This window comes from Colossoma macropomum, unplaced genomic scaffold (assembly GCF_904425465.1).
Source record: "Colossoma macropomum unplaced genomic scaffold, Colossoma_macropomum, whole genome shotgun sequence".
Taxonomy (NCBI): domain Eukaryota; kingdom Metazoa; phylum Chordata; class Actinopteri; order Characiformes; family Serrasalmidae; genus Colossoma; species Colossoma macropomum.
Window position 1 is genome coordinate 14,181 of NW_023496008.1, and position 26,730 is coordinate 40,910.

Below are 26,730 nucleotides of genomic sequence, written 5' to 3' on the forward strand. Positions count from 1 at the left end.
ATGAATAAACTTCACTTGCCCGGACAACAGATCGAGTCCCCTGGTTTGTTAGGGTTTGGATTCTTCAAGTGGTGCCATGACCCGGATTGGCCATCTCATCTCTATGCTGTAGGTGAGTGCCCATTTCGAAGCAAATCCTAAAACCAGTAGGTTATCCTCCTCTCGTTGACGGAACAGAGGGGAAGACCATAGTAGTGTTCCCATAAGCCCATGGCAAGAGAGAAGGCTACCACACAGAGGGGTGGTAGGGAGGCACCTGATTGGTCTGATAATGTTTTCATTGTCAGAGTGGATGAACAGTTATATAAACATATAGACTCATCTAGTTTGGACAAATACTATCAAAAGAAAGTGCCTGTTCATTCAGATATCATCATCAATCTTTTGCAGATTGTGGCTAACTAAAGGTTGAACAGGTCAACCTGACTGGGTTTTTCTTGTCTGAATACCAAGCAGTATCAAATTAATAATGCAGCATTGTCAGAGGCTTTAGTTAGACAAAAAAAAGGCCAAGATTAATCAAACCTCTGTTCACTCAAAGGTTTTACAGGCTCAGGACCTGATACTATTAACTAATTAGCCCAGGCAAACTGCCAAAGAAAACCAAAATGGATACATGTGAACCATACCAAGGTGGTACCACCGCCTGATGGTGATGGCTAGTTCAGGGATAAAATGGGCGACTCTGGTTGGGAGATGATCTGAAGAAGAACTATGATGTTTAGATCATGGGGGTTACCCTCAGAGTGAAGAACTTCCTAATTCCCCTCTGTGGCTAGTGCTCCCCTAGTGCTTGGAACACAACAGTGTGCTGCAGCTCCGCAGGCAGAGGTCACTCCATCCAGTGAAGCTACGTTGGAGAAGATGGAGGCTGTCAATGCTTCTAAGGCAACCAGTGTTGCTGCTGTGAAGGATGAAGGTAACACTCAGTGAAGCAAATAGACCCTGTGCTGCTCAAGCTCAACAAAGCAGAGCACGTAGAGCATGGGAAATACGCCGTGGAGAGAGTGTTGAACTGTGGTCAATTTATGAGGGCATCTTCAGGAGCATTCAGAACGTGTATTTTTTTTAAATGATCTAATCAAACATTTTATGTAAAGGGTATTCAGTGAAGGAGAATCCTTGTGTGTACATGGAGAGGAATTTGTGGTGTCATTAAATGTGCATATTATGCTGTTTGATTTTGTACAGTAGCGCTTTTCTTGACTGAACTGAATTTTTTTGTATGGGAACATGTTAGGGTTTTTGTCTGTACTGGGATGTGCTTCTTTTTTGCACCACTTGGGGGAGACATTTCCCCTCTTTTGCATGCTCTTAGTGTGGTGGAGTGGGCTGTCTTTAACTCCCCCCACCTTTGTGTGTGTGTGTGTGTGTGTTTATCCTAAACAGGGTTGGACCTGGTTAGTACTTAGATGGGAGACTGCCTTTTGCTGTAAGCATTTCAGCTTAACTTTATTTTGATAGTCATTTTTAAATGGAGTCAGAATGATCACAAAGAAGAAGGGGAAAATACGCAATAACATTACATCTAATAAGTGACATAGTGTTGCACCACTTGGTAAAAAAGCAGCATGACCATGTGTAAAAAAAAAGGAGGGATTCTCCAGCCGAATAATAAAGCAAACATCACACATTTGTACAATTGTTTGGAATAATGTTCTAAATTCTTCTTTTTACAAATACTCAGTAACTATTGATAGGAAACACGTACAAACAATTGAAGTTTGATCTCGCCTAGTTGGTGTAAATTTCCATGATGAACACCATTTTTGTCAGTCAGGACAGTGTCTCAGCAGTTGGCCTGTAACAGAGAGCAAATTGGATTTTGAAATCCTTTTATTTGAATGTACATTGATTCACTTCCTATAATTAATTTGCATAGATTTTTAAAACAAGTGCATTTTTTTAACTAGAAAAAATGTTCTGTATACCTTTTTATTAGTGATCTTGCTGAGCATGTGGAACCAGTTCTCAATAAAATTTTGTATGAAATGAGCATATTAAAATAATAATAAAAAAAAAAACACTTTTGTCTTTCTCAATTTTTTCTTAATTTCCAGTTTCAACTTTCTAATTTTGAGTCACACTTTATTTTTAGCAGCTGTATTTTGAAGTCATGTGAACATCTGCTTCCTCGTGCTGGTCCTGCATTTTCAGAAGATAATTAATACCGATGAACATTACAGACTCTCTGGAGCATTTAGGTGTATTTAGTGGTGCTGTAATATAATTTAAAATGTGTTTAAGTGTATTGTAGGTGTAGTACAATTCACACTGAATAGATCTGAAGTATATCCAATACAGGTAACACAGGTGTAATAGCATTTACAAATTACATACTCTAATAAAGTTTGAAACAAGCATTCAAAATCACTGCTGCAATACGGCATTTAACCCCTTAAAATCCCAGACTTACATACTAGTGCTTATTATTCAGTAACCACAGGGACTTGCAGACTGGCTGAGCTATTCTTAGGTTATAGAACAGTGGGCTGGATCATTTAAGGGGTTAAAGAAAATTTTATCTTTAGCTTAGTTACAATTTAAATCTTTTTATGTATTAAAGTGTGGGCAACACTTTACTTGAACCCTGCTACATAACATAATCATAATTGTCTGTCATTAAAATGACCATGATGGTAACATGACAATGCTATATTGATAAACAAAAACCATGTTACAAATGATACCATTTTCATTCATCTTACTGTACTCTGATCATTTGTTGCTTTCTCTCCTCCCTAGTGCTGCCTGTTTCATGGGTCTCATCTGTGTTTTTAAGCCCTTCCCTCTCTCACACATGTTATTATAGGCTCCTTTGGCATCTGCGCAAGAATTTTCATTGCAGAGCCATGGAGAACCCTGGGAGACCTACGCAACTTGGTGAGAGATTTTTTCTTTATAAAAGGGCATTAATTAAAACAATGACGGGGCGATTAATAACTACTTTTATACTTAAATGACAAGGTAAAGAATGGGTATATTGTAGGCTAAACAAACAAAAATTTAGAGAATTCGCTTAACAGATAATTAATATGAAGCTTAACAGTAACTGTGTTGTATTAAAGCTTTAGCCAACTTAAACACAGACAAAACTCAAAAATCCTAAACTTACTTTCATGGTTTGGATTAGACAATCAAAGGTTAAGGCACAGAGACTCAGGTGTTTAAATATTTTGTTAATTTTTATTCTAAGGGTTTTAATATAATGGCTTTGTAAGAGTTTTATATCCTGCCATGTTCTGATTCACCAGCAAACTGATTTATATGATTTCAAACAGCACGATTAAAACAGTACAATGTACTTATTATTCCTATATTATCACTACTACTAATACTACTAATATAATACTTATAATAATAATAAGGTACAGTAATTGTAATATATTTTAAACATGTATTGTAATTGTAATTATTATTGTAATTATTATTATTATTATTATTATTATTATTATATTAAGTTAACTCAAACACTACTTCACTGGGGAATATATATGAGGTGAAACTTATACCAAATTCCTTTAGTCATTGATCGCTATGAGAAAGACCAGAGAAAAAAGCAATGATGTGCTCAGGTCTTTTGCCATGTGTTCTCCAGACTTATTAAGCATTATAGAAGACTCAGAGCTGTTATCTATGCAGTGAGAGGCTGCATGAAATATTAAATGAAGGACTGCCAACAATTGTGGCACACAGATTTGGGAAAAATGTTTAGTTCTTTTTTTCTTCAATCATTGTAATAATGAACATTAGATTTTTGTTAATATTTTGAATAAAGGATCAAAAGGATAAGCAAAAAAGAATGTTTTTTTCTACAGACTGTTTTTCTTATGTTCACCAGGAAGCACTGTATTTTGTTTTGAAAGATGTCAGCATTAGCCTAGCAGTTTCTGTGTCTTATGTTCGCTTATTTGCTAAAGTGTGTAAATCTAAATCTAAATCTAAGTCTAAATCTATCTGATAAATGTATTATATCCACATTTTGCAGATATTCAGTCATAAATTGAATACCCATGGCTATAAATTACAGCTGTTTTGTCCTTTATGTATGAACTACTAGCTAATACCATTCATCAAAGCTAATGATGAATTATTAGTAATAACACATTATTCCTGTTAGTTGTTCAAGAAGGTATGCTGAGTATTCAGTGATTTTTCTTTCTCCAGTTCATCATTCTAGTGTCTTTGGTAAGTGATTTAAATCTAGCAATTTAGATAAAATAAATATTCAAGATTAAAACCTCTGTAATGATGTAGACTAATGCTTCTGTGTAACTTTGGAATGACCCCAACTTAGGTCTACTTATGAAGATTTAATGCATTAATCATGAGGAATTAATATGGTCTTCTGTTGTTCTATTACTAACAACTCCACCATTCTGTACTGACATCATTACATTATATTAGACCACTCATAAATCATTAGCTTTACTAATACTTTATAAAGTGCAAACAGTAAGTAATCAGGTGACTTGGAGCCAGGAAGTGGATTGTAACTGGTGGAGGCAGTACGAGTATGTGTCATGTGATCTCCTGTGGGACCCTGGGAGTTGTAATTTATGGACTTGACAGAGTCGGCTGCTGAAATGGAGTGAGGAGTACTACAAGGTGTGTCGACAGGAAGCATGACAGTTTGTTCATAATTGTTCCATGAATATTTAATTCTCTGCATACTTTGTTAGCCCCCTTTTACCCTGGTCTTCAGTGGTCAGGACCCCCATGGACCCTCACAGAGCAGGTAAAATTTGGGTGGTGGATCATTGTCAGCACTGCAGTAACACTGATGTGGTGGTGGTGCTGTGTCATGATCCACTCATTTCCCATCAGCACAACACACACTAACACACTACCACCACGTCAGTGTTAGTGCAGTGCTGAGAATGAGAGCTGGTTTGTAGTTCAACAAGGTGAGTGACTTGAGTAATGGGTCCCGTGCCAACCAGTTCTACATCCAGCTCTGACACTTTAAGAGGAGTTTGAAGAGGTTCCACAGGGATTTGTAGCTGGGATACCACCTTGGCGTGGATGAAATTTGCCTCGGCTCCTGAGTCAATCAAGGCTGGCAAAATAAGAGAATTCTGGCAGTAAATAGTTACAGGTATCATGAACGATTTAGTAACCAACCCCTTAGCACGAACACTCACACATTTTTAGGAAAATTGCAGTGTAGCAGCAGAATAATGGTAATAATAATAATAATAATAATAATAATATGGTTTTACACTGAGTTACGCTAGCGTGTTATATTCATGTCAGGGAATGAAAGTTCCAGTGAATGATTTTGACAATGAAACATGATAGAAAATGGCCAATTCCCTGGGCTGTCCGAACTTCTGGTCTCCTACTCTCTTCCTGGTTCTCTGTTGGGGACTACTGGGGAAAGTTAACAATAAATCACAAACATACCACAGTAAGGCAAGTGAAGGCAGGCTTATTTGTACAGCATCCATCATACACAGTGGCAAATCAATGTGCTTTACACAAACAGAAAAATAAAAGCATTAGATAATAACACAGCTTATGACATCCTGAGATCCAGCACTTCAAAAAAGCGTTTGCAAGAATTGCTACAAAAATATGCAGAAATGCATAAGAAATAAGCAAAGCTATTAAGATTATAAGTAAACAAACAACCAGTAACAGTAACACAAAACAAACAAACAATGTAAAGTGGCTGCTGAAATGTGCAGTGTTCTTACACTGGACACACATGTTTGTAAAAATAACTGCAAGAGAGTAATGTAATGACCTTAGGGGAAAAAAATCCTGTCCTTTCCATCAAAAAGATAGCAACAGAAAAGAAATACAAATATAAAGGAAACAAATTCTGCAGGAGTGTACTATAGTGGTGCTGAGACAGTAGTACATTAACACCTAACATATTTTACACTGTTGTCTAGTGCCTGAACTGAGGCTTGTTCTGCTGGGGAAGAACAGCTCAGAGATCAGCAAAGTGGGAAACGTCATCCTGGGTAGAGACGCATTTGATACTGAAGCACCTCCTCCTTCAGGACAGCAGCACAGTGAGAGGGCCAGCGGAAATGTGGGGGGAAGATACATCACCCTCATTAACACACCTCACCTGTTTGATCCTCAAATCTCTGTAGCAGATCTGACTGAAAGAGTGAAAGAGTGTGTGCCTCTGTGTGCTCCAGGACCTCATGCGTTTTTACTGGTGCTGCAGTCGGATAACTTCACAAAGCAAGATCAGATCAGAACCAAAAATATACTGAGAATGTACAGCACACTGGCTCTTCAATACTCTGTACTGTTAACTATAGGTGAAGACCATGGTTTGAGTTTCTACTTGTCTCTGTTTGTTAGTGACTGTAATGTGAGACAGCACGTATTTGAAAACATATCTGAAGTTGACAATCATCAGGTTCTTCAGCTTTTGGAGAAGATAGAAGAGATGGTGAAGCAGAATGGAGGAGACCACCTGACTAGTGAAATTGACCAATCGCTTGAAGTTGAATCAACAGCAGAGAAGCACTCTGCAGCACCTGGAAGAGGCCACGCTGAAAAAGGTGGAGGAATGAATCCTAAACAAAAGGTTTTACAGCTGAAAAAAGTATGATAAATCTGTATTTGGAAGCCCTTTATTTAGATTATCTAGATAAACCATTTCAAACTCTAAAGTGCTTTGTAATTATTCTGGGTAACATGATGGTAAATTCAAGACAGTCTTTACTTTTTTTTATTTAAAACTGCTATGAAGCATTTTGCAATGCAAAGTTCACTTCTTCAAAAGTCTTTACATTTGTCTCTGCAGCAAGATGGAGCATGGCACTACAGTTAATTTTATACTCAAAATGTTCTGCAGCTATAAAAACATTGCACAATTTTTTTCAGTGAATTACTTTGCAATTCATTACTTGTGAATTAAAAAAAAAAACAAAATGATACATTTTGAACAAATTAAATAATAGAAACTAAGTAATGCAAGACTTCACATTGTGCAGTTGTGCACCCCTGCTGTACATTATCTACTGTAAGTTTTGAAAAAGAGTACTCAGTACTGAAAATGCTTCTTAGCAAATGCGAAAACTATACTGAACTAAATTACAGTATGGTGCTATACTACGAATTACAAATTGTGAAAGAAAAAATTATTTCAAAGATAGTATTTTAAGTAAGTAAGTAAATCAGGTATATCACTGGGTAGTTATTAATGTAATGTCTTTGTATATCATGTTTGTCAGTAGCACTATATAAAAACTAAATATTGATGCATCACACTGGCTCTATAACTTGTAAGAAATTTGTTTGAGAATTTTTCCCTTTTTTCAGAACACAGGATTGTTCTGTTTGGAAAGAAAAGCTCAGAGATCAGCAGAGTGGGAAACTTCATCCTGGGCAGAGACGTGTTTGATACTGAAGGACCACCTCCTTCAGTAGAGCAGCACAGTGAGAGGGCCAGCGGAAATGTGGAGGGAAGATACATCACCCTCATCAACACACCTCACCTGTTTAGCCCTCCCGTCTCTGAAATGGACCTGACTCAGAGATTAAAAGAGTGCATGTCTCTGTGTGCTCCTGGACCTCATGTGACAATGCTAGTCCTACAGCCAGATGACTTCAATGAGACAGACAGAAACCAAGTGCATGTAATCCTCAAACATTTATCAGGGGAGGCCCAAAAATACACTCTGGTGCTAACAACACATAGGCTGCCATTAGACACTGAGGTGGCTGCAGATCAAATTGAAGAGAGTGTTTCTCAGGTTATTACAGACTTCAGCAACAGGCATTTTGAGTTTGGCAGTGAATGCAGTCATTCTGCTCTTGTGGAGATGATGAACAATATAGTTGAAGAGAATGAAGGTACTCACCTGAAGTGGGAGATAAAAGAGGATGATCCACCAGCAAGAGAACAGAAACAACATAAACAAACAGTGAAGAGGAAAAAAACAATGTCACTAAAACATGAACCACAGAAGTTCACAGAAGCACAGAAATTCACAGAAAAATGTGAGTAAAGGTTTGACAACTAAGTAGTAGTTTTTGTTGAATTGTTTATTCATGGCTTTGAAAAATAATACTAATTGTCGTTGTTGTTGTTGTTGTTGTTAGTATGCTTTATTTGTGTAGTGCTTTTCTTAACCTCAAGGTCATTTGACAAAATCCACAAATGAACCAATACCAAGCAAACAACAGTAACAACAAAAAAATGCCATTTGCTGTGGAAAATTCAACATAGGGCATCCTGAGTAGAGCAGTATGTGAGGACCTAAGTATATGGGCTGGGATATAAAGATGAATAAGTTCAGCAATATATGGAGGGGCAAGTCCGTGGATGGGTTTGAAGGCTATGAGCAATAATCTGTATTGATTCCGAAACCTATATTGATGCAATGGCCTGTAATGAAGACTCTGCGCATGAAAAACAATGCCCATCGAGCCTGGCACGGATTCAGACGTTTAGCTTATTTAATGTATTCCAAGTTTCTGTGATCCATTAGAATGGTGAAAGGGTGGGCAGCGCCCTCGAGCCTGTGCCTCCATTCCTCCAAAGCCATTTTGACAGCCAACAATTCACGATCGCCTACATCATAATTTCGCTCAGCAGGATTAAGCGTCCTGGAATAGAATGCACAGGGTGGAGTTTAGCAGGGTTACCATGACTTTAGGAGGGAACAGCTCCTACCTTCAGTTTTGATTCATCTATTTTAACCCCTTGTGCGCTGATGACATACCCCAGAAATGAAACCACATGCTTATGCAACTCACACTTTTCCAATTTGACATACAGGCTGTTCCTTTGGAGGTGTTGTAGCACCATCTTGACATGAGTTATGTGTTCAGAGAGTGAGGGAGAGTAAACCAGAATGTTATCAATATAGACTATTACCCACTTTTTGAGCATGTCTCTGAACACATCATTGATGAAAGATTGAAATACAGCCAGGGCATTTGCCAGGCTGTACAGGACCACCTGATACTCATAATGGCCAGTTGTTGCACTAAAAGCTGTTTTCCATTTATCACCTGGCTTGATATGTATCAAATTGTAAGCGCTTCGAAGGTCCAACTTGGTGAATACGGTGGCTCTTTTGAGCTGTTCAGTGGCAGACAGGACAAAAGGTAAGGGGTAGCAGTATTTCACTGTTATTGCATTGAGCCCTCGACAGTCTATACATGGCCTTAATCCTCCATCCTTTTTTTCAACAAAGCAGAAACCCACTGTGGTGAGAGAGATAGAAGGGCACATGTAGCCTAATTTTCGAGCTTCCTCTACATATTCTTCCATGGCTTGAGTCTCTGGAACAGACAGGGGGTAAATTTGACTCTTAGGGGGCATGGTACCAGGAAAAAGGTCAATGGCACAGTCTATGGGCGTTTTCACACTTGGGCCGTTTCAGCGTCTGAAGTGGACTCAGATTGCTGAGTCATGGTTTCTTTTGCATATGTGAACACGCCAAACGAACTCAGACCCCCCTATATGGCAACAAAAACGAACCGAACCGAGATCACCTCGAGAGGTGGTCTCAGTTCGGTTCGTTTGTAGTTCGTTTTGTGGTTCGATTAATTTGTGCATTGTGTAAACAAAACACCCTCAGTCCGCTTCAGCTTTGCTTTATGCTGAAGACCTCGAGGCTCGCCGTACACACAGCCACAGTCTACACTTTAGCAGGTAAAACAGACCAAGGATCATTATAAGGTTCTACTCAGGATAAAGTCAGTCCGTGATCTGAGACAGACAGCAGCGCTGACTTATTAAAGCGATCAGATGATTTATCAGAGAACGCAGCCCACTTGGCGTTGTGCACACCGTGAATGCTGTGAAAGGGGTCCGAGTTCTAATGGAGTTGTTGGCTGAGTCCTCTTTAGAGTTCACTTACATTGTGAACACAAAAAGAACTGAGGTCACTTGCAGTTGGTTCCCTTCCAGGTTCACTTTAACAGAACTCGGTTCGGTTCTTTTAAAACAAATTATATGTGAAAATACTGTATATCTCTGTGAGGGGGAAGGGCTGCAGCCTTAGTTTTACTGAAAACTGAAGAGAACTCGGTATATTCAACGGGTAGTGGCACTTGAATTTCAGTATCAGGACTTTCAATAGAAGTTGTTAAACATGGCAAAGTCATACAGCGGGAAAAGCAGAATGAACTCCATTTCTCTAATTCTCTGCTGGACCAGGATATTGTGGGGTAGTGAGTGGATAGCCAGGGGAACCCAAGAACAATGGGATTTTCAAGAGAGGGAATGGCTAATAGTGACAAGCTCTCAGAGTGCAAGAGTCCTGTGATGACGGTTAAAGAAGGAGTGGCAGCTATAATCTGACCAGAACCAAGGGGTTCCCCATCCTTTAACGGTCAGAGGTGATTTTATTTTGTGGAGGGGAAAGTGAAGTTTGGCAGCAATGTCTTGGTCGATAAAGTTTCTGGCAGCTCCAGAGTCAATCAGTGCTGGGAGAGAAAGACGTTGAGAAACCCAAATTAGTGTTACAGGTAGAGTGAACTTGCAACTTTCAATAGGAGAATATATGGTCTCACTCACACATTTGGGGTTCTTGAGAGTGGGGCAGTCACCTGGGGCAGTCACCTCCTTGCTGGCCACAGTAAAAGCAAGGACGCTTACGCATGCACCTTAGCCGTTCTTCTGGGATAAGCTGCACATGACCAATCTCCATGGGCGCAGAGGTAGACTGAACCACAGAACGGATAGCAGAGGAGCTAGTGGCAGGACAGTGCCTGGAATGAAAGAGACTGTCCAAAGTGATGGATAATTGTATGAAATCCAAAAGGCTATTGTCACTGTCCCTGCATGCCAAATCTGCTTGTAGGGCTTCCTTAAGGCTACGGTGGTAAACTGCTTTCAAAGATTTCTTGGCCCATCCGGCTTTAGCAGCGAGTGTTCAGAAGTGCAAAGCGTGCTCAGCTGCTGTCTTGTTCCATTGTTTGAAGGATAGTAAAAGCTCTCCAGGATCTCTATTGCTAACTGGGTGATCAAAAACCTCCCGGAACACACGTTCGATGTTTGCGTATGTGGAGGAATCGGGTACTTAAGCTTGCCACGTAGCCATAGCCCAGGAGAGAGCTTTACCAGTGAGCAGGGACATGACAAAAGCTATCTTGGATGAATTAGTGGGAAAAGCAGCAGAGGCATGAGAAAAATCAATCAAGCACTGCATTAAAAATCCCTTACACAGACCAGGGGAACCGTTGTATTTATCAGGAAGGGCTGGCTTAACAGAAGGGAGTGAAGAGTCAGAGGGAGATGGGGAAAGCTGTACTGGAGACTGTGGGGAGACTTGAGCATGCTGGGGGGCTTGAGCAGACAGAGGAGCTGGAACCTGAGGGTTACGAACCAAATCAAGCAATTTGTCAAGGGTATTTGTGAGGTGCAATAGTTGTTGTGCGTGAGGGCCCAATAGTTGGCCTTGAGCCAAAAAAGCAGCACGGAGATTAAATGGTCTTTTGGATTCTGGGTAGGCAAAGTATTCTGTAATGAAGAGTCTCCAGATGGGTTTGAATCCATAATTCCCATTTACTCAAAATAGAGTATCAAAATTCACAAAAAGCAGAATAGATCACAACACAGCAAAGGTAACAAATGGAGTTCAAAAAACAGAGTCAAAGAGTTCAGAAAAGGGTCCAGGAAATCCAACAGATGAAGAAACAAGGCTTGGTACGCAGATGAACTGGCAATACTTCGCAAAGATCCAGTGTGAGTGAAGATCCTTATACAGGAAGGTTAATGAGCTGCAGGTAAGAGAGGTCAAGATGTCACTAGGAAGCAAGTCAGTACTCAGGTGAGGCTAACCACTGGTGACAAAGGCAGGTAATACACCTGACAGCGCCCTTGGGAAACTGTGGGGGATTTGTGTTGCTGAATCGTAATAAACTGTTGTCTGTGAGATATAAACCAGGAAAGAATGACACCTGAAATACCAATAGCAAAGAAGCAAGCAGTAAGTGTATAATGACAGACTGTATCAAAAGTAGAGCTGGGGCCAAGAGCTAAGTACCTCAAAATATGAAGAAACTAAAATGTCCTAAGCAGTCTCAGCACTGCCGAAAGAATGGAAACCAGACTGGAAATATTAAAATAAATTATCTGTAGCTATGTGGAGCTGTAATTCAGAGGCAGTCTTTTCCCAACACTAAATATGGAAGATAGATATTAGTTGGTAGTCATTTAGATTAGTTTTTAGATATAATGGCATAATTCTAGGAGCAGGGGACTCATCAAGGAAGACATGGGAGGAGAGATATTGCCAGACATTTTTAAAGCAGCCAAATGGCAAAAGGATCTAGCTGGCGTGTTGTAGAGTTACATATTTTAATTAACTCTGAGATGGCTGATTGGCCAGATGTCTGGTCAGGATAAAATCAGTAATAGGGTGAACAGAGGGTCCAGTAAGAAATCCCTGAAGAACAGTGTCAGATGGTTTGTGAGTTTAGAATATATATATATATATATATATATATATATATTTTAAACATTCAAAAATGTTGACTATGGAGGAGATGTTACATGAATGGTCAGCACTGACAGCAGACTATTTTTACTATTATTATAGACAGACTTGTATCATTATAGACAATGGAAAGCCAGCAAGGCCAAATTTTTTAGAAAGCCACTCAAATAAAATGGCCTGCTGCTTACATGACTCAGAACTCAGAAATTATCTGAGGAGAGGAATGAGAGGGGGGTGCACACTTTCAAGTAGGCAAAAGACAAAGGAAGCTCATAGAGAGGTAGATAAAGACTGATGGTTAGTTGATTTAAGGCTCTGATAGTGTTTTTTATATTTGGAAACTTGAAACTTTTAATAGGCACATGACCATGTATGCCAGCCTAGAAACCAAAAATACCAACATCACTTAGACTAGAGGAACAAACCAGATTTAAAAAAAAAAAAGAAAAGAAAAAAAAGTAGGTTTAAAGGTGAAATTCTGTCATGTTTAACATTTGTCAAAGCCAAAAACACTCCTTGTACAAGCACTGTCAACCCAATGAAACCTACATTATATTGCCAAAAGTATTCACTCACCCATCCAAATCATTGAATTCAGGTGTTCCAATCAATTCCATGGCCACAGGTCGCTCTCAGGAGCTCAGTGAATTCCAGCATGGTATCGTGATAGGATGCCACCTGTGTAACAAGTCCAGTCGTGAAATTTCCTCCTGTCCTGACCTCAACCCGATAGGACACCCTTGGGATGAATTAGAGCGGAGAGTGTGAGCCAGGCCTTCTCGTCCAGCATCAGTGTCTGACCTCACAAATGCTCTTCTGGAAGAAGGTCAAAAATTCCCATAAACACACTCCTAACCCTTGTGGAAAGCCTTTCCAGAAGAGTTGAAGCTGTTATAGCTGCAAAGGGTGGGCAGACATCATATTAAACCCTATGGATTAAGAATGGGATGTCACTCAAGTTCATATGTGTGTGAAGGTAGACGAGCGAATACTTTTGGCAATATTGTGTATGTGTTTACAAACAATAATTTGTTGATAATCATTACATTTCAACATCATCAGGATACAAGCCTCATGTTGTTGACATGCACCGACAGCTCAGATGGGATTCAAACCCAACACCCTCAGTTCAGAAGGGCAATGATTTCATGGTGAGCCACACATGGAGTTCTTTTTGTGGTGATTTACTGGAGGGGGCAATAAGGAGCCAAGCACCATTGTAGTAACTTGTTCCCAACTTTCCATTATTTTATTATTGCCATCTGTTATTGAGAGTTACATTTTGAAGATTTTTCAATGCGTAATTCCATATTTATATTCCAAGTTAGTTACATTTGGTGACTTTTGCAATGACAGCTCAAACAGAATTCAAACCCAGCACTTTTGCATCAGAAGGGAGATGTTTTCATGGTAAGCCACAAGTGGCCCAAGTTAACAGAACTTTCATTTGTATGGGGGCACTTTTTCTGTATTTACTGTTTTTATGTACTGAATTTCAGTGTGTCTGGATATGTGATGTGAATATTTCATTTTGGGACAATGTTCATTTGTCTCTTCACATGGGAGTGTAGAGTTTTGATAATGTGTGTGACTGAGATGTGTTTCCTGAAATGTGTGAGCATTTGAGAAAATTTCCAGCACCATTTCCTGACCATGAATGTTCTGAAATGATTATGAAATTGTAATAGATTGTTACTATACCATTTCTGAATATGCCATGAAAGCTGCAAGTATATGTAGGTAAAGTATTGCTGAACTTAGGTGAGGGTGTAAGAAAACTTCAACTTGTGTAACATATATACCTCACATACATTGTAATGTTAAAATATAGCCACAAAATCTACCCTAAACTACCCTTTATGTGCAGGTATTTCATTGTAGTTGCATTGTTTCTTACATCGTAATAACATCGCTGTAAAATAAAGTGTTTAAAATTTTGCTTGAAAACCTGAAAAATGTTGTGTTAACTAAGTTCAGGTTTGGATGGCTTTAGTTTAACGGAACAGAGTGCTAGTGCTCTCCAAACTCTACAGTATGTATTTATGTAGTTTTACACAAAATGTTTAACAAATCTGCACTGTGTCAAAATCAAAGAATAGTGTTTAGAGGAAAGTGTTGACGTTTTGCTTGTTTTTATATCTTGCTGTAGGTTTCCCTACCTTTAAACTAGACCCACAATGTCATTTTGTTTCTCTTTCAGTGTCTCAAAGGCTGAACTTGGTTCTGTGTGGGAGTAACAGAGTGTTGAAGTCCCCCATATCAGATCTTATACTTGGTCAGAGAGAGCAAAGTCCAGAGCCCAGTTCAGTGTGTGTGAAGCGGGAGGGAGAAGTATTTGGACGTCTGATCACTCTGGTGGAGATGCCAGCTCTCTACAACACTCAGCTGTCAGAAGAGAAAGTTATGCAGGAGACTCTTCAGTGTGTCTCTCTTTGTGATTCTGGAGTTCATGCTTTTCTCCTCATCATTCCTGAGGGCCAAGTCACTGATGAAGACAATGGAGAAATAGAAAAGATCCTGAGAATATTTAGCTCCAAAGTCAGTGATCATTTAATAATTCTTTTTACCATGGAGAATGCTGCGATGGATGTTGTAGAACATATCAAGGAAACAAAATCCCCTTTTGCCATTTATGGACAAAAGTACAGAATACTGGAATTGAAAGTGGGAAAAAATCCCAAACAAGTTCCAGAGCTGTTGGATGAAATTGAGAAAACAATGAAAACAAAGCCATATTCTCTGCACATGTACATAAAAGCGCAAGAGGAAAAAATCCAAACTCTAAAAGATACTCAAAGAAAAGAGCTGAGTGAAATGGAGAAGAAAACCCCGGAATTAAAGGCAAAGATCCAATTAGAAGGTGGGCACTTTTTAGATGAAGTCAGCAAGGTCCATATTGGATTTAAGTGCTGCATATTCATGCACTTCCTTTATAGTCCAACCAAAAACATTAGTATTAGTGGTTTGGCAAAAAATAAAAAAATCATGATTTTCCCCTTATTTCAAACAATCATTTCTTGTTTTTAGTGAAATTATTAATATACAGCCAATGTTGGGTAAAAAAGGTAATGAAAAATGTCTTTGTGTCATGCAATCTCGCAATAAAAATATGAGAGGAAGCTAACCTATAATGGACGTCTAAGAAAACAAACATAGAAACTCAAAAAAAGAAAAAAATGTATAAATATGACAGGACAAATTCCCTTAGTCATTCATCAGTGTGTGGAAGATTACAAATGACACAAATGAAATGAGACAAAATTGTTGGAGATTTTCAGAAGATGGTAGCATTTTGGAGGTTGCCAAAGCTACAATTAGATGCCACGTCCATGTCAACAAACTATTTGCAAGGTATGCCAGAAGACAGCCTTTTCTTTGATCTAAATGTTGTCACCTGGAGTTCCCTAGACGCTACTAGAACTGTGTTCTATGGATAGATGGAACAAACGAGATTTTTGGCAACAAAAACTCAAGGTGGGTTAAGTGTAAAAAATGCCCCTCATGGTGTAAAGTCTGTCTCCAAGTACTTGGCCCTGTGAGAAATATTCCAAGGCCTGCCTTGCTTTCTATTAGAGTTTTAGCACTCAGCATGAATCCAAGAGGAGAGGAAACCAATAAAAATATGATCGTCTTATGCAAATCATTACTTTTACTCAGTAATAAGCAATAGAATAAACCATCATCAAATTGATTGTTTTTTTTTCAGCTCATGTACACTCTAATCTATAATTCTGAAAAGATTCTGAAATATCTTTCAAAAATTCAAGAGGCACAAAATACATTTTTAATATTCAAAAATGCCTACATTTATTAAGATATCAATAATCTGTTTGTATTTACATATCAAATCATGACATATCTGATCTAGGGTCTCCTGAAAATAACATGAGCAAATATCTCATGTGAATGCTTTGCAGTTGTAATTTTATTTGACCAAAATACCAAAAAATAAGCAAATTCATCCCTGGGTGTACTGGGTTAAAGTCTTAGCTTTAGTGTAACTAGTAAAACTAGTTACTGCTTGTAGCACAGCATGCGCTACCCCAGGCTCAAGGAGGACGCTGAAGGCAGGAGAAACATTTGCAGCGATTACTTTAATTTTCACACCAAACTTACAACACAAAGCAAACAAAACCAAACCTAGGCTGGACACTTTTTAGTGGCTTAAAACAAGACTTTTTAGTCCTTTTCTCACTCAAGCCCCTGCTGCTGCTGCTGCTGCTGCTTGTCCCTCTCTCTCTCTCTGTTCCCTCTCTGCTCTTTTTAAAAGGCGCTCACACTGCCAGCCAGATCCTGAGCACCTGAGCCGAGAGGGAAGCAGAGCTCATTGCTCCACCTCCCCATTACTGCCCCCCCGCTCAGCTGCTTGGCCGCCTGGATCAAACATGAGGTGAAGTGAAGCGGGCTCACTGCGGAATAGGACCCTTCGTGCCGCTCGTGGCCGTCATCGTCGTCCTCCCCTTTTCTGGTGGCTGACGTCCTCCTCCCGCCAACATTCACGTCCCTCAGCGAGGTTCGGGATTCGAGTCCCGCCTTCCTGCTGGCTCACGTGGCCATCACTGGGGCCCAGGGAACATGCGCATGCCATACTGCTCCCTCTTTCCCAATAATTTATCAAAGTTACTCCCCATATTTTTTTTTTATCAACAAACAAAACAGCAGACCTCAAAGACATATTGTCTCTAATGTACCAAATGTTGATTTGGCCACACCTTGTGTTTTTGCTATTTCTCTGATGGGTTTGTTCAGATTTTTCAGCCGAATGATGGCTTGCTCTCTGGCAGTGACAGTTTTTTGGACTTCATATTGAGAGTTAACAACAACAGATTATAAATAAAAATGCCACACTTGAAATCAAATCTAGACCTTTTGTCTGCTTACTTGTGAGTAAAATAATGAAGGAGCATCTGGCCACAGAACGGACGAGTAGCCTATTGTCCAATTACTCTTGTGCCACTATAAATAGTGGGAGCTATGTATGAAAATTGTTATATGGTGTTACCACACCGTTCCCCCGATTTGAATACCAATAACCTGATATTAAAGCTGAAAGTCTGCATTCTGCACTCATATTTATTATTAAATTTGAAGTCTAATATGCTGTGGTAGACATTTAAAGTAACTTTTTTTAAAATGTCCAAATATTTATGGACCTGACTGTACATTAAATATACAGTTACATATATCTTCTGCTAATGTCATTTTTAGGATATGAAGACGAACTACTGGATTTGAGGTGCTTGAGGATGATACTCATTGGAAGAACAGGAAGTGGAAAGAGTGCAACAGGAAACACTATCCTGGGAAGAGATGAATTTGTGAGTGAAGCTAGTTTGGATTCTGTGACAAAGGTTTGCAACAAAAGAGTTGGTGAAGTTCAGGGGAAGTCAGTCACTGTTGTTGACACTCCAGGACTGTTTGACACCGCACAGTCAAATGAAGAAATACCAGAAGAAATTGTGAAATGCATCTCAATGTCAGCACCTGGACCTCATGCTTTTCTCATTGTAACGAGTTTGGGAAGAATTACCCAAGAAGAATTAGACCCTTTACATCTGATAAAAACGGTCTTTGGTCCAAAGGCTGCAATGTTCAGCATAGTGCTGTTCACTGGAGGAGATGAGCTGGGAAATCAGCCAATAAGTCAATACATAGAGGAATGTAAAAATGAACAAATCAAGAAACTGCTCAGAGACTGTGGAAATAGGTTTGTAGTGTTCAATAACAGAGAAAGAGAAGACCACACTCAAGTTTCTGAGCTTTTAAGACAGATTCAAACAATGGTAAAATCATACACAGACCAATACTTTACAAACAACATGTTTCAAGAGTCAGAAATCTCCATCAAAAAGAAAATGGAAGAAATTTTGAAAGAAAGAGAGAAAGAGATTAAAGCTGAAAAGGAGAAAATGGAAGAAATTCTGAAAGAAAGAGAGAAAGAGATTAAAGCTGAAAAGGAGAAAATGGAAGCCCAATACATCAGCATAATGAAAGAGATGAAGAAGAGACTGGAGGAAGAAAAAATCAAGGGTGGTGAAGAAAAACAGCAAATGGAGAGAAAGTTCAGAGAAAAGTTGGAAGCTCTCCAAAAAGAGTTTGAGGAAAAAAATGAAATAGAGAAGGAGAAAAGGGAGACGGATGACAAGGCAACGTCAGAGGATAAAAAAAAACAAACGGAGAAATGGCACCAGATACTGAAAGAGGTAGAAATAAAGAATAACAAGCAGAGAGTTACATTTGAAAAACAGCTAAATGAAAGGGATGAAGAAGATAAAAAGAGGGAAGAGAGATATAAACAAGACGTAGAGAAACTCAGAAATGAGCAAAAGCACACTATGGAGGAGCTGATAAGGACACAAAAGGAAGAGCTTCAAAGGAGAGCTTCAGAGGAGCACAGAAGGAGAAAAGAAGAAGAAGAAGAGAGGCAGCGTTGGGAGAGAAAAATAAAAGAGGCTGAACATGAGAGAAAAGAGATTCGAGAGGACCTAAAGCAAAAGCAGAAGGAATGGGAAGAAGAGAAGAAAAGACAGCTGAAGGAACGAGAGGAAGAAGATCATTTAAGAAAACAGAGACACACAGAAGAGCTCAGAGCAAAACAAGAAGAACAGAAAAGAACGAGAGAGAAATTTGAAAAGGAGATAGATTATGAAAGACACAGAAGAGAAGAAGAGAAACATCAATGGATGGAAGCAGTGAGAAAAGAAAGTGAGAGAAGAGAGAGAGAGTACGAGGAAATGAAAGATTTAATGGAGACTGAGAGGAAAAAACAGCAGGAAGAATTGGAGCAAATGAGGAGGGAACTGTGGGAGAAAAGAAAACATGAAGATGATGAAAGAAGAGAAGAAGAAATTAAAAAACTGCAGAAAATTATAGAGGAGATGGAGAGAGAATGGCAGGAGGAGAACAAGAGGAGAGAGAGAGAACGGGAGGAGGAGAACAAGAGGAGAGAGAGAGAATGGCAGGAGGAGAATAAGAGAAGAGAGAGGGAACGGGAGGAGGAGAACAAGAGGAGAGAGAGAGAATGGCAGGAGGAGAATAAGAGGAGGGAGGAGAGAGAGAGAGAACGGCAGGAGGAGATTAAGAGGAGAGAGGAAAGAGAGAGAGAACGGCAGGAGGAGAATAAGAGGAGAGAGAGAGAGTGGCAGGAGGAGAGTAATAGGAGAGAGGAGAGAGAGAGAGAACGACAGGAGGAGAATAAGAGGAGAGAGAGAGAGCGGCAGGAGGAAAATAAGAGGAGAAAGGAGAGAGAGAGGAAATGGCAGGAGGAGAATAAGAGGAGAGAGACAGAACGACAGGAGGAGAATAAGAGGAGAGAAAGAGAATGGCAGGAAGAAGATAAGAGGAGAGAGAGAGAATGGCAGGAGGAGATTAAGAGGAGAGAGAGACAATGGCAGGAGGAAAATAATAGGAGGCAGGAACAGGAAAAATCATGTGTCATTCTATAAAGCTAAATGTTAGTCATGATTATGATACAACATGATAATTCTTAAAAGCTAAAGATATTAGAAATTACCAGTTTAATCGATTATGATGCTAAAAAAAAATTTCTTTCCTAACCAATGTCCTGTATATTTTCTACCCTTCTGTTTGTTTGGATAACATTTTCATATGCCATTACCTCCTGTGTGTGTACTTCTTCATATGACTGTATACTAAGAACTTCAAGTGCAATTCTTACCCCGTTTGGCACGTGTGCTTTTTGTATAAAAACTCATTTATGCCAGATGGGAGAAAAAAGTCTTTCATCCATCTCTGATTCTGGATACATTAGTTCAAAATAATGACTCATTTTCTTGACATTTTTTTAAAACTTTGGTCTCTTTCTCTATCTTTAATCTAGTTGAGTGTTTGGATACTTTCATTCAGCTTCATTGTCTTTATAATGCATTTCTGTTTAATGATGTGTTTATGGAAACGTTCCTTTTGTTGTCTTGGGAAGCTTAAAACAACACCTTTACTATGTATGATTTTCCATCATTATTAAAGATTTAATTATGTAGGAAAAAGCAGGTAGCACTTTATTTTACAGTATGGTAACTAACTTGTATGTAGTAGGTAAATATGTGGTACTTACCAGTAATTTCTGGTACATACTTTGCACACACTTAGTAACAATATGAAGTATCAGGTATGCACAACAGTACATACAATAATTTAATAGGTGAATATGTAATACACGTATTACTTACAAGTATTTTTTTGTGCACAATTTCAGTTCAATATGTACATACACAGTAACTAATGTAAGAAATACAAGGTATATTTTAGTGATTCAGCATTTCAGTACGTACATGCATAAGTGACACAGAAGTACACAGCGAGACAGAGTAGGAACCTTTATTACAGTACAGTAATTCATTCCATATTATTTGGTATATTTACTGGTAATTCTCTGTAATACTGTGGTAATACTGTGGAAAAAGGATTGTAAGATAATGTAACTTTGTACACAGTAATTAAACTGTAAGTACCTTTTCTCCTATTGTCATATCAGAAATAGACCACACATACTACAACGTACATACTGGTAATTTCTCCGTAATATGATGCAAACAGGACCATAAAATAAAGTGCAACTTCATGCGTAGTAATTACATGGAAACTATGTATTTTCTTGTCTTATTGAGAGCATAACCACGCATAATGTTCAAATAACTATTCATAATGCTGTAGTTCTGATCTGGGTTAAAGCACAGCAAGTGGTAAGTGGTGTCTATGTTTTAGTGTGAAATATGAATGAATGAAGTAAAAAACAACACACAGAATTAAAGAAAAAATGGAAACGTATTGTACTAAAGCAGTTCACTACAATACACAAGTAACTGGAATTACAGTATATTTACAAAACATGGAAGAATCCAAAAGTAGAGGAGCAAACAGCACAGCAGAGGAGTCAAGCTGCAGAAGTTAGCAGACCACTGACATATCTTAAACAGTCCCACACATGACATGGAAAAACCTCTGGACCAGAGTGCCGAATTGCACTGGAACAGCGGAGTTACTGACTATAGCCTGATACCGTTTCCATAGTATTACAAAGAACTTATCAGTAAACATATCAATTACTATGGAATTAATTAGTGTTCTGGAAAAAAGGTACTTACTAAGTACACAGTGGTAGGTACTCTGTGATTTTTCTGCCTTTGTCACCTGTACCTGTAATCTACTCACCTCTATCGCATAAGCTTCACATAGACATGTACTTCCTGAAGCAGTTTGGTAGTACTTGCCATTACCATGCAACTTTTCAGTATATGAAATATACTTTGTGTTTCTAATATTAGTTGTGGTAACGCATTAAACTTGGATCAAGTATTTAACACTTGTATATACTACAGGGAGATTCATTCGAATGAGGCCCCGGATATTTTGTTGTAACTCCTGTTAGGATGAAGTAATCTGAACCAAAAAAATACGCTACATACCTTGATGTATGTGTAATGGATTGCATTACATGCAATGCTGGAAGTGATCTCCGTTTTCTGCCAGACACATGAAGGGGTATGGGGGTATACACTCGGAAGTTGCAAACGGAGGTTAAACGTCGCAACGGCTGTCCGGCGCCTACCTAATCGCTCCGACGCAGGGGCATCCCAGCCTGTTCAGAGCTCCATATACTGAGGAGCACATTGCACGTTGTTTCGTTCAGATTGATTCGTCCTGGCGAGAGTTATTACAGAATATTTGGGGCCTTTTCGAGTGAATCTCCCTGTACATATTTACCATTAAATTCTGATTAAGTACTGCTGGCACATACTAAAGTAAGTACCTGAAAAATACCTGTGAGAGTACTACAAATTTATAAACGTACTATATAATTACCTACTAAATACTAGTCACTTACTGTATGTAAAATAAAGTGCTACCAAAAAACACTACACAGTGTTGCAAACATTGTCAGAAGGGAACGGAATACAAGAATTGGAAAACCGTATTCAGAATACAGAAATCATCAGTACTCAGCCCATGTTACATTATGAAAAGGCAATATTTAGAATAAAGTTATTTTTACAGTTTTGAGAGAACACTTTTAAAATATTTTTTTACTAAAAAAATGAAACGCTATCCATGCTTGTTTATTAACTACTTTAAAATGTAGTTAGTCACTGAAGTGAGAACAGAATGAAAAGAGAATAAAACAAAAAGAGAAAGGAAAGACAGTACACAGAAGACAGCAGATTCAGAGAGGAGGCCTCAGCTGTGGTTCTTAGAAAGCAGATATTGAACTTCCAATAAGTTGACAGAGCATATAACACAGATTTTTGTTCTATTCACTTACTATTTGAAGTTCAATTCACTCAAAATTTTAAGGTAGCCTGGTAATCCCCAATTTTATTTTATTTTTTACAATGTGGGTTATTGCAAATGCTTTTCCATAACCTTAATAGTAATAATAAAAAAACATAAAGCCAGTTAAACCACACATTTTGAAAAGTTTGAAAAGTTATACTCATCTAAACTACAAATAAAACAAATCGTTAAATATTTTATGAATGTTTATCATGCTCTGAATCATACTTGGGCTATTAAATAGATGTGGAATATAAATTAGTAGTTGGTATAGTGTAGTGCTCAGCATCGTTGCCTTCCGTGCTGTAGACTGATGTTTGTAAATAATGATCAAATTGTAAATTGCTCTGGATTTTAGTGAACAGCTTACTGCACAGTCCAAGTACAGGCATGTTCTCTAGCTGTATGCAAGTTTCCTGTTGCCACACTGAAATTTGCTCGTATTTTAAAGTATTGCACTGTGATAGGTATGTGTCTCACAAAACTAAGCTGCTACACTCTGTTGCCACAAACCGCTTTTTTCAGATGTAATGAGAAAGAAAAAATGTGAACTCTATATACTAACACATTTGACAGAAACACCACTATATATAATCATAATAAGCCATATTAGTATATAAGAAAGAAAACATTTTTGAATGCAGGGGTCTTTAAAACACATTTCCACTTTATTGTCCAACTTTACCTGAAAATAATTAGGTTTGTGACAAGAACACAAAAAACCACAAGGGATTTTTTTCTTACTTAGCAGTTGTGTGTTACGCTTCCCTAGCTGGAACTACAGCTGACTCGGTCGCCTCGGACTCCATTTCCCAGTTCCCATTTTCCAGTTTCTGTGTCTGATCATGCCTTTTTTAATTTTCGACCTTGTTTTTTGCCTTGTCTTTTTGCACTGTTGTTGATTTAGGGTTTTCGACCTTTTTTTCTGGATTACGACTATTATTTTGGCTTGCCCCTTCATTAATAAAACTCCTAAAACTAGCCTAATTTGTGAGTGTCTGGTTCCGTCTGTCCCATTACATGTGAGTCTTCTGGTTTCTTTTTCAAAGTGTCTCACTTTTCAGACATTCATTTTAATGATGATCCAATGTTTTAACAGATTGGAACAGTGTGAATTAAGTACAAATTACAACACAGGTTTTACCATGTGCACTATCAAGAGTTATACTATATGCAGTTCTTTTTTTCTGTTGTGTTAAAATACATTGTTGATTACATTTAGCATTCAGTATTAAGTCATCACTACTATGCAGATTTTTATTCTGCTAAACTTTGCCTACAAATTATACTTTTCAGCTAAGCAGAGACTCGTTACCTTATCTAAGTCACAGTTGTTTAAGAAACAATAGAAAGTATCAGAAAAAGCACTTAACAACCTCTAATTTGAAATATACCAATTAAGGAGAGACAGTTACTTTGTTGTGTTATGTTGTGAAAAACTTGAAACTTGAGAGTCTTGTTATTCTGAAGTAAATATCTATTAGAGCTTTGTTAAAATAACACAAGGTGAGTAAGTTTGGCAACCCAGCACTGGATCCACTATGCTTGATTCCAGCATGGATTATTTCTGTGTTCTGGGTTGTGGGTCATTACTAAACACTGTTGGATAAAAACAACTATACTGGAGTACATTTCATATTAGAACCATGCAGTTGCAAAGCAAGTGTTTCCCAAAACCAGGTAACTATGTTGGTAAATTATATGGTACAAGCCATTATTAAGCAACAAAGATTTTTCCTAAAACCATAATTCGACCAGATGTTTGCAAACACTTTTAAGTTGTATAGTAACTACATCATCAGTGGCGGATGATACAGCTAAAAGAAGATAAGCACTGATAATGTCAGTAAGCTGAAAATTTGCATTAATCTTGCTGTACAAACATATGTAATGTCAAGTGATGTAGTTGTAAGAGTACTTTTTAATGCATTTCTGTGTTTATGAGTATGATTGCATTTATCAAATAGTATCACCATAACCCATATGTGCATTAGCTACACTGTATGGACAAAAGAATTGGGACACCTTCACATTAAACCTACAGGAGCTTTAATGACATTCCATTCTAAATCCTTAGGCATTTATATGGGTTTGTAAGCCCTTGGTAGTTATAACAGCTTCCACTCTTCTGGGAAGCTTTCTTAAAGATTTTGGAGTGTGTCTGTGGGAATGTTTGCCCATTCATCCAGAAGAGCATTTGTGAGGTCAGACACTAATGTTGGGCCGGGCTCACAATCTCCGTTCTTGTTCATCCCGAAGTGTTCAATGGGCTTGGCATTGTGCTTGGTGATGTAAGGCTCACATACAGCTGCTTGCCTTGAAGCTCCCGATGTGCTGTTTTTGTGCTGATCTTAATACTAGGGGAGGTTTGGAACTCTGCAGTTATTGAATCAATAGAGCGTTGATGACTTTTATGCACTATGCGCCTCAGCACACAGCGAACTAGTTGTGCAACTTTACATGGTCTGCCTCTTCATGGAGTTGCAGTGCTTCCACTTTTTAATAATACCACTCACAGTTGATTGTGGAATATCTAGGAAGGAAGAAATTTTGTGAACTGACTTGTTGCAACGGTGGCATCTGAATGGACTGAATTAAACACTTGAAGTTAATGATTAAAATGTGTGTCCCAATACTTTTCTCCACATAGTGTATGTAATGTAATGCCAAAATATGCTCTCCCAATATTATCTCACTCCAAGGTGTTTCTGTGGTGTAAACACTAGAGTGGGAGGTGTTTAAGTAAGCTAAATATAGTGGGGTTAAAAGGAAGGCAACTGCACATTTGCTGTCAGGGCCATGTTGTGCAGTAGTGCTGTAACCACAAACACAGCACCGCATTTTTGTGAGGTGCAGTAGCAGGCCACCAGCAGACTTGCTCAGACACCAGAAACGCTGCTTGCACATCCCTATGGCCCTCTACATGACAGCATGAGTTCTGGAATGAGCGTTGTTGTATTTCTCGTCTGCCTTGAAGGGTCGCAAATGGTAGCCACTGTCTCCTAAGAGCCGGCAGCCCCTAAAGTCACCACTTTCTGCCACTTGGCAGAGAGCAGAGTTAGCCTAGATGAAGGCATTTTGGGTACTCCCTGGCCACTTCATGACAGTGTCTACAAATACACCCTGATAGTCAAAGACTATCTGGATATTCAGAGCTGACTAACCTTTCCAGCAGTTAACTTCTCATCAAGATGTAACAGCACCTGAATTAAAGCTGTCACAGTTCTGCTGATGGAAGCCTTGCTGAGATATGTAAAAATGCAGTACAGCCAAAAGATACACAGCTGGACAAAATGTGAAATAATTGCCTGAGTGAGGCAAAGAACTTGAGGGGGTTGAAGGTGGTGCAAATGAACACATTTATGTAAACCACCTCATGGTACAACCATAACCCAATTCTTGAAAAGAGTACTATAAAACATTTTTTTAAAAGTTTTCTCTAATGTTTTATAGCAACATTAACTGCCTATCAATTACGTTTACCAGTCATGTGGAATATAATAACTACATTAGCAGAAAACAATGTTACTGCTCACTATGCACAGTACAATATACAACACACACACACACATTTTCTAAGCCAATTCATCTTTCTGGGTTGTGGGAGGAGCTGGAGCCTATCCCAGCAGTCATCGGGCAGAGGGCAGGATACACCCTGGACAGGTCACCAGTCCATTGCAAGTCAGACAGACAGACACACACATTTACACACACTCACATATACAAGAGAATAAAACAATATTTTATAGCGGTCTACAATGTCTGAATTATCAAGGAATATAAACAAAGATCACTGAATTATATTCTACACTCACACTTACCTCTAGGATCCTACGTCAGGGTTGGAGAAATGCATGTGGCTAATAAAGTGACCCTGAGTCACCCTGAGTGTGTGAAGGAGGCTATCACAGGTCCTTCCTTCCCACTGCTTTTGGACTGTACAACCAGCACTGTTCCCAGTAGAACCTCCTCCCTCCACCCTTGTCAGACTTCATACACAGGAGGCAAACTCTGA

At 38.7% G+C, this 26,730-nt stretch overlaps 1 protein-coding gene across 1 annotated transcript; it reads left to right on the forward strand.

Annotated features, from left to right (window-relative positions):
- LOC118803935 lies at window positions 1-26,730 on the forward strand. The gene is made up of 8 exons (XM_036564489.1): window positions 1-112; window positions 791-919; window positions 5,901-6,346; window positions 6,383-6,527; window positions 7,291-7,824; window positions 14,626-15,285; window positions 17,634-19,130; window positions 26,543-26,730. Exons 1-8 carry the CDS (start codon window positions 1-3, stop codon window positions 26,728-26,730), a joined length of 3,711 nt encoding a protein of 1,236 aa, XP_036420382.1.

What these genes read in the sequence shown, in the direction of transcription:
- LOC118803935 (XM_036564489.1), top strand. Translation starts at nt 1, where the DNA reads ATGAATAAACTTCACTTGCCCGGACAACAGATCGAGTCCCCTGGTTTG. An exon ending in ACTGTAATGTGAGACAGCAC is followed by an intron (nt 6,347 to 6,382) that starts GTATTTGAAAAC and finishes GACAATCATCAG; the next exon opens with GTTCTTCAGCTTTTGGAGAA. An exon ending in GGCAAAGATCCAATTAGAAG is followed by an intron (nt 15,286 to 17,633) that starts GTGGGCACTTTT and finishes TGTCATTTTTAG; the next exon opens with GATATGAAGACGAACTACTG.